General features: G+C 59.1%; 2 protein-coding genes across 3 annotated transcripts; one reads left to right on the top strand and one right to left on the bottom strand.

The window, feature by feature from the left end:
• Positions 1–239: 239 nt before the first annotated feature.
• Positions 240–3380, bottom strand: RARRES2 (retinoic acid receptor responder 2). 2 transcript variants are annotated; one of them, XM_043872291.1, is made up of 6 exons: positions 3237–3380; positions 2136–2335; positions 1775–1879; positions 805–900; positions 507–631; positions 240–363 (listed from the first exon to the last, which is right to left on the bottom strand). In XM_043872291.1, the coding sequence occupies exons 2-5, from the start codon at positions 2307–2309 to the stop codon at positions 518–520; spliced, it is 489 nt and encodes a 162-aa protein (XP_043728226.1). In that variant the 5' UTR covers positions 2310–2335; positions 3237–3380; the 3' UTR covers positions 240–363; positions 507–517. The 2 variants fall into 2 exon arrangements, with proteins under 2 accessions (XP_043728226.1, XP_043728225.1); XM_043872290.1 differs by having other exon boundaries at positions 2136–2415; positions 3237–3368.
• On the top strand, positions 2308–5729 carry LOC122673934 (basic proline-rich protein-like). The gene is made up of 6 exons (XM_043871816.1): positions 2308–2347; positions 2523–2549; positions 2653–2720; positions 3199–3748; positions 4045–4091; positions 4481–5729. Exons 1-6 carry the CDS (start codon positions 2308–2310, stop codon positions 4769–4771), a joined length of 1023 nt encoding a protein of 340 aa, XP_043727751.1. The 3' UTR covers positions 4772–5729.
• Positions 5730–6862: the final 1133 nt, after the last annotated feature.

Below are 6862 nucleotides of genomic sequence, written 5' to 3' on the forward strand. Positions count from 1 at the left end.
AGCCCCTGAAAACAAGCCTGGGTCCTCCACGCCCACCCCCGCCTCTGGCCTCCCCTGGGCAAGGAGGAGGTGTCTGCGGCTTTCTGGGTGTCCAGGCGGCTGGGTCCTGCCCCCTCCCACCCCCCACCTCGGGGCTTTGCTTCCTCCCCGTGAGGCCGGAGCACCAGGGCCTTTGCTCACACACAGGCCACGCTGCAGCCGAGCTGGAGGAGGGAGGGAATGTGAGGGAGCGTGAGAACTCAGCTGAGCGCAGCTTTATTAGCTCAGGGGTCAGGGGTCAGGGGTGGCCCCTCCCCGGGGCGCAGAGGAGGGAGGCGGGCTTTCACTGGTGACCTCCCTTCCTTCCAGGAAGCCGGGTGACTTCTAGAGGAAAGGGAAGAGAAACAGGCGGGGCGTGAGGGAGGCGGTCTTCGCAGGCTCCCAACCCCTGTCCCCCTGCCTCCCGCAGCCCAGCTTCAGCGCGCTTTCAGTCCTCCCGTCCCCCTCCCTCCTGGCCGCCTACCCACCAGGCCTCAGCTCAGGGGGACAAGGCTTTGATGAAGGCGAACTGTCCGGGAAGGTAGTAGCTGTGGGGGTCCTCGCCGGCATGCTCCACCCTGCTGCATTGGGTGTCCTGGGCCTCCTCCAGCTCCTGCGGGCGCAGGGCCACTCCAGCCGCACCATTCCTGCCAGCACCCACCGCCCCCGCCCCCGTCCCAGGGGGCGCCTGGGCCAGGCCCAGAGCTCCTCCTCAGCCCCCGCACCCCTCCATCCAGGCCTCTCCCAAGGCCTAGTCTCCCCCCACCTTACCAGCCCCCTCCTCACCCGTTGAACCGGTGTCTGTATGGGACAGTGCACCATCCGGCCCAGGACTTGATCCTTTGAGTCCAGCTTGATGCAGGCCAGGCATTTCCGCTTTCTCTGCGGAGGGGGAATGGGGGCCAGAGAGGAAAGGAGTGAAGGGAGGTGTGCAGGCCCGTGAGGGCGGAACCTGGGGTCAGCCTGCAGTGGGGCCCATTCCCTTGGCAGGCCAGCTGGGTCCAGGCACAACCTAGCTCTGGGCTGGGAATTTTCAGAAGTCAGAACTATCCTGCAGTTTTCAAACTGTGTGTGTGTGTCTGTGTGTAGGCGGCACTTAGTTTTCAAACCGTGTGTTTGTGTGTGTGTCTGTCTGTGTCTGACACAGCCAGGTTCTCCCCACCTGGCTTCCACTGTGCTGCCATCTGTTACATTTGTTTGTGTTTTCTGTTTTCTTGCAAGATTTGAATTGAACACAGGGATCCTGGTGTAAAAGTCCAGAAAAGCACTAGTCTAATCCAGCACTCCTTCAGCAGAGGGAGGTGACCGAGGCCTTGACGAGCCAGCGCAGGAACAGGACTTGTGGTTGGCAGAGGTGGTTGTGCTCCGGGCCCAGGGGTCACCTGCACGGCAGTGACTTGGCCCCCAAGGTGGCTGATGACAGTCAAACCCTCTTAAGAATCCTCCCAGGCCAGGCCATGTCCCCTTGAAAACTCATGAGAAATGGGAAGTTCACCAGGCCTAGGGTGGGGACCACGGCGTCCCTCCGCCAGTGACCTACAGCCTGGGGTGGACCCGCTCTGGAGCCTGTGTGTCCGTCTTCCTGCCTGTCCCGGCCCCCTCAGCCCACCCACAGCCATCACCGCCAGGGGCGCAGGCAGGCAGGCAGGTCAGAACCAGGGAGGCTGCCCCGCCCAGGGTCTCTACCCTCAGGCTTCTCCAGCTGTGAAGCCGGCGCCCACTCCCGCCCTGAGCACGCGCCCTGCTGTCAGCTCACCCCATTGGGCTTGACCTTGCAGTCTGCTTTCCTCCAGTCCTTCTTCCGACAGCTCGTCTGCTGGAGCTTGAACTCCAGCTTCACAAACTGCCCGGCCGGGAAGAGCTGCCGACAGACAAGAGGAAGACCCGCTGCCCAGCTGAGCCAGCAGGGCTGTTGCGGGTTTGACCTGTCCCTGCTCCCCAGCGGGCAGCAGCACTCCCCGGGGCAGGGGGGGTGGGCAGCTGGGCTGGCAGCCTCTCTCTGGAGAGCTGGGCGGCTCTCAGGGGCCCAAGCATTGTTGCACCTGCTCTCGGGGCAGGGGGACGTTCCAGTCTCCGGATCCCTGTCCCCGCCCTCCCCTTGCTGGGCTGGTGCTCACCATGTCCATGGCACTGTCCACGCTGGTCACTTGGAAGGTCCACTGCACAGGCGGATGCTTGTGGAACTCCTCCAGGGCCACCTGCAGGCCGCGGTGCTGGGCCTCCGTGAGCTCCGCCCTGTCCAAGCCCATGGCGCCCAGCCCCAGGGCCAGCAGGAGCAGCAGCTGCCACATGGCTTCACCTCCTTCTCCCGGGGACCCTGCGGAGGGCTGTGCGTGGGCCTGGAGGAGGAGCCACCGCTCCCGGGCCCTGTGGCTCAGGGGCCGCGTCTGCTGAGCTCTGGGCAGAGGTGGGGGGACACGGAGTGGCCCTGCAGACCCCTGTCCCCACCCCCTGGTATTGGCCTGGCCCGTCCCTCTCCTCCCACCCGGCCCCACTGTTCCCAGACCCGGCCCAGGCTGGCACTGTCCGAGGTAGGTGCTGGGTCGGCTCCAGTCCTCAGACCAGCAGCCGGGGAGCAGTGCTGTTGCCCACTCCAGCCCTCTCCCCTTGTTTTCTGGTCCACTTTCTCTCCAGCACCCCCTTTCCCACTCCCTGTGCCCAGACTGCTGGCTCCACGGGGTCCCGAGGCCCACAGCTCGGGTGTAGGGGGAAGGAATGGAGGCTAGCTGGAGGCTGAATATTTTGGGGAGGACGTAAACACGTGGGAGGGGCCCAGGGCGGTGGGCGCCAGGAGCCCACTTAACCCTTGCCCTGCTGAAAAAGCCTGATCCCATCGGCCCCACCACCTCGGCCCACTCCCCCACACTCCCCCAGAAAATGGGGGTCCCTCCTCCGCCCCACCTCCGCTGTCTTCTTAGGCAGACTCTCCCTCCCTTGCCTTGTTCTTTTCTGGAGCCTTCCTCTCCCAGCCCGCCAACCCCGCACCTCAGTCTGTGTGACGGGGGACGGGGGCCTCCTGAGGGTCAGACCCTCTCCAAGAACTCTGTCCGGGAGCAGCCTCCCGAGGACCAGAAAGCCCCAGGTGTGGAGACCCAGCCCCCGCCAGGAAAAGGTGCCAGGCCATCGCCTTGAAGACAGGACAGGGCTTGAGGTGCAACCGACAAACGCCGGCCTCCGGAGCTGCGCCCTCTGCCCGCCCCCCGCGCTCCCCTCCTCACCTCCTCTCCCGCGCCTCGGGGTCTCTCCCCTGCGGCCTCGGGCTCTTCCCGGCACCAGTCAGGCTCCCCCCACGGCGCGCCCGTCTCCTCCCATTCCCACCTCCTCCTGGGCCCCCTCCAGTGCCCCGCGGCTCCTCCCCGCCCGCCGGGATCGGCCTTGGCCGACGGCCCTCCGGGACTTCCCTCCTCATCCCCGCCCTGTGCTGTCCCGCCTTGCCCTCCCATCCCCTCCCGCTGGCCCAGCGGACTGGCCCCAGCCTGGGCGCTGCCCTGCCCCCAGGAACAGGGCTACCCCTTCCCCTCAGGCCCCTCCAGGCCGTCCCCAAGACACTCATTTCAGAAAACTCTTCCCAGAAATCCAGACGTCCTCAAATCCCATGAGACCTCGAGGAGTCCTTTGAACCATTCTCCTGCACCCTGGAGCCACAGGGAGAAGGAAGGGGGTCTCCGGGGCCTGACAGCCTCCGACACCAGCAAACACGTCAGGCGTGAAGGATCGCGTCCCATCTGTGGTGGCGATGGGCTCACAGGGTCTCATGTGTGGGTGGAGGGCAGTGTGGTGGGGTTCCGAAGGCTGCTGGGGGGTCAGGGGAAAACAGGGGCTCAGCTCCTGCTGCTCCTGAGCCAATAAGAACAAGCCACCGGGACCGCTGCTACCCGAGTCCTGGGCCCTCTGCCCGTCCCCCACAGAGAGCGAGTGAAAGCCGCTCAGTCGTATCCGACTCTTTGCCACCCCATGGACTATAACAGGCCGTGGAATTCTCTAGGCCAGAATACTGGAGTCATGGGTAGCCATTTCCTTCTCCAGGGGATCTTCCCAACCCAGGGATCGAACCAGAGTCTCCTGCATTGCAGGTGGGTTCTTTACCAGCTGAGCCACCAGGGAAGCCCCCACGGAGATGAGCTGGTTTAACCCGCAGGACTCCTGCACCTTCTACTCCCTTCTCTGAGATGTGGGGGCCAGAGGCCCTCCCGCTAGGGGGCTGTTTTGAGGATTACATGGGGAGACGTGTGGAAAGGGACGGGTGACCCTGTGTTTGATCCCCTCCCCATGCAGCCCTGGCAGGGTTCTCTACGTGGAGCCCAGAGCTTCCTTTGCAGCGTGCTCTGGGCGTGCCAGAAAGATCCTCAGCTCTAATTAGCCAGTCCTAGGGGCTGAAGTCCCACCTTGGACATTTCAGTCCCATCTGCGAGTTGTCAACTATCATTAAGCAGACATGAGAGCTGGGGTCTTTGTTCTCCAGGAACTTCCGGTGGGACTAGAGAAACAACAGGACCGCATGCTGGGGGAGGCCCAGGGGGGTGGGCGACCGAGAAAACTTCCAAGACGAGGTGGACTTGCGCTGAGGAAGGCAGGACAGTCACCCTGCCTTCGTGGGGGCTGCCTCAGGCCTGGGGTGAGCGAGGAGGGCTGGAGCGGGCAGCGGGCAAGGCAGGAGGCTGGGGGCCGGGTGCACACACAGTGCAGGTCACTCAGCCAGACAGAATGTCCCGCGGGCGAGAGGAGGGTGAGTGGTGGGCAACCACAGGGCTGATGAGGGTGGGGTTGCCATGCCCTCTTCCAGAGAATCTTCCCACCCAGGGATCGAACCCACACCTCCTGTCTCCTGCATAGGCAGGCAGGTTCTTTACCACTAGCGCCGCCCGGGAAGCCCCGTTACTGTTCAGTTCGGTTCAGGGGTTACTCAGGGTACATTCATGAGCTCAGCATCAAGTGACCCAGGCAAGCAGCAATAGCACTTAGCTGTTTACTGGTGGTTAATGATCTTCCCAGACATCATGGCTGAAAGCAGAAATTCACACATCTGGGTCCTTCTGACAAAGCTTTCAAAATGTGCCCAGTCGCTCAGTCATGTCCAACTCTTGGCGGCCGCGTGGATTGTAGTCCACCAGGCTCCTTTGCCCATGGAAGTTTCCAGGCAAGAATACTGGAGTGGGTTGCCATTTCCTCCTCCAGGGGATCTCCCCTACTCAGGGATTGAGCCCACGTCTCTTGCGTCCCCTGCATTGGCGGGTGGATTCTTTACCACTAGTGCCACCTGAAAAGTCCGTGGTTTATAGGAGTGTAATATTGGTGAGAAAACTTACACTAATTTAAAATCTCTGATTGTTGAATATCTGGTTAAAATTCTTTTTGAGAATTTTTTTTTTTTTTTTTTGCATTGCCACGTGGCATGTGGGATCCTAGCTCTCTGCCCAGGGATTGAACCCATGACCCCTGCACTGGAAGTACAGAATCTTAACCCCTGGAACCCCCAAGGAAGTCTCAGTGTTCTTTTAGTTTCAGGAAAATCTTGGAGTTAACAGTACAGTTTGCACATGCTAAGTCACTTTAGTCGTGTTTGTGACTCTATGGACTATAGCCTGCCAGGCTCCTCTGTCCATGGGGATTCTCCAAGCAAGAGTACTGGAGTGGGTTGCCATGCCCTCCTCCAGGGGATCTTCCCGACCCAGGGATCGAACCCTCACCTCTTGTCCCCTGCGTCGGCAGGCGGGTTCTAGCGCCACCTGGGGAAGCCCCATTACTGTTCAGTTCAATTCAGTTCAGCCGCTCAGTCGTGTCTGACTCTTAAAACCCTTCCATGACTCAAGCAATCAGTGTTGGCAAAAAAAACGTATTCATTGTCTTCTACTTCTTTCAACAGTCTCATAAACCAGTGATGTTTCACGGCATTTGCCCTTAAATACGAAATGATTTTACCTGTAACCATGACACTTGCATAGAGCCTGCTCAGAAACGCGAACACAAATATTTTCAATATTCAGTGGAATGGAGCAACACGGGAAACACTGGTCTCTTGTTTGAAAACTGCAAGACCTCAGCCACAATGGCCACATGTCAAGCGATCGTCACGAACGACGTGTGTCTACCTGTGCTCATACAAGCGTGGCGTGTTTCTAGAAGGAGAAACAAAAAGCTTGTGGCAGTGGTTGCCTCTGAGGAGAGGAACTGTCTGGTTCCTCCGAGAGGGGAAAGAGGAAGGAGAGAGGAAAACGGCATGCCCTTCGTATCTGTACAGTCTCATACCGTCCAAGGTAATTTGTTGATTATAAAAGCAATTTTTTGAAAGTTTAAAAATCACAAAGCAAATAGCGTTGTTGAAAACTCACTCTGGCCAGTGTGTGGAGGGTAGACAAGAGGGGAGCCAAGTTCAGGTGCCGGACGCCCTCAGTAGGAGAGAGACGATGGAAGCTGGTAATGAACGCGGCAGAAACCAGGGTGCTGAAGGTGGAGACGAGCAGACGGGTAAGAGGAGGTTAAATCCTTCATCATTGTTTTCCATGTGCACTAATTTCTGATCCAGTTATGTGTAATCAGCTTTTCATCAGGCTATTACATTTTAAGTTCCATTAAAATTTTTCTGGACATTCTCTTTGCTTCTTTTTCAAATCTTCCTGTTCCTTTCAGCTGCTCTTTTGGGCTTACTGGCCATTCATATTCCCTCTTTGGAGGGATGACTGTGCAACTCCTTTGACCATATTTTAACTTGTCTGTTTGTTGTTGAGTTGTTGGAGTTCTTTATATGTTCTGCACGTTAATCCCTCATCAGATATATGATTTGCAGATACTTTCTCCCACTCTATGGGCTGCTTTTCTACTCTGTTCGTAGTGTCCATAAGCTTTC

The sequence above is a fragment of the Cervus elaphus genome, chromosome 18 (genome assembly GCF_910594005.1).
Source record: "Cervus elaphus chromosome 18, mCerEla1.1, whole genome shotgun sequence".
Lineage (NCBI taxonomy): Eukaryota > Metazoa > Chordata > Mammalia > Artiodactyla > Cervidae > Cervus > Cervus elaphus.

What these genes read in the sequence shown, in the direction of transcription:
- LOC122673934 (XM_043871816.1), top strand. Translation starts at nt 2,308, where the DNA reads ATGGCTTCACCTCCTTCTCCCGGGGACCCTGCGGAGGGCT. An exon ending in CCGAGGCCCACAGCTCGGGT is followed by an intron (nt 2,721 to 3,198) that starts GTAGGGGGAAGG and finishes CGGCCTCCGGAG; the next exon opens with CTGCGCCCTCTGCCCGCCCC. An exon ending in CAGAGTCTCCTGCATTGCAG is followed by an intron (nt 4,092 to 4,480) that starts GTGGGTTCTTTA and finishes TTTGTTCTCCAG; the next exon opens with GAACTTCCGGTGGGACTAGA.
- RARRES2 (XM_043872291.1), bottom strand. Translation starts at nt 2,309, where the DNA reads ATGTGGCAGCTGCTGCTCCTGCTGGCCCTGGGGCTGGGCGCCATGGGC. An exon ending in TGGACAGTGCCATGGACATG is followed by an intron (nt 1,880 to 2,135) that starts GTGAGCACCAGC and finishes GTCTGTCGGCAG; the next exon opens with CTCTTCCCGGCCGGGCAGTT. An exon ending in GCAAGGTCAAGCCCAATGGG is followed by an intron (nt 901 to 1,774) that starts GTGAGCTGACAG and finishes CCCCCTCCGCAG; the next exon opens with AGAAAGCGGAAATGCCTGGC.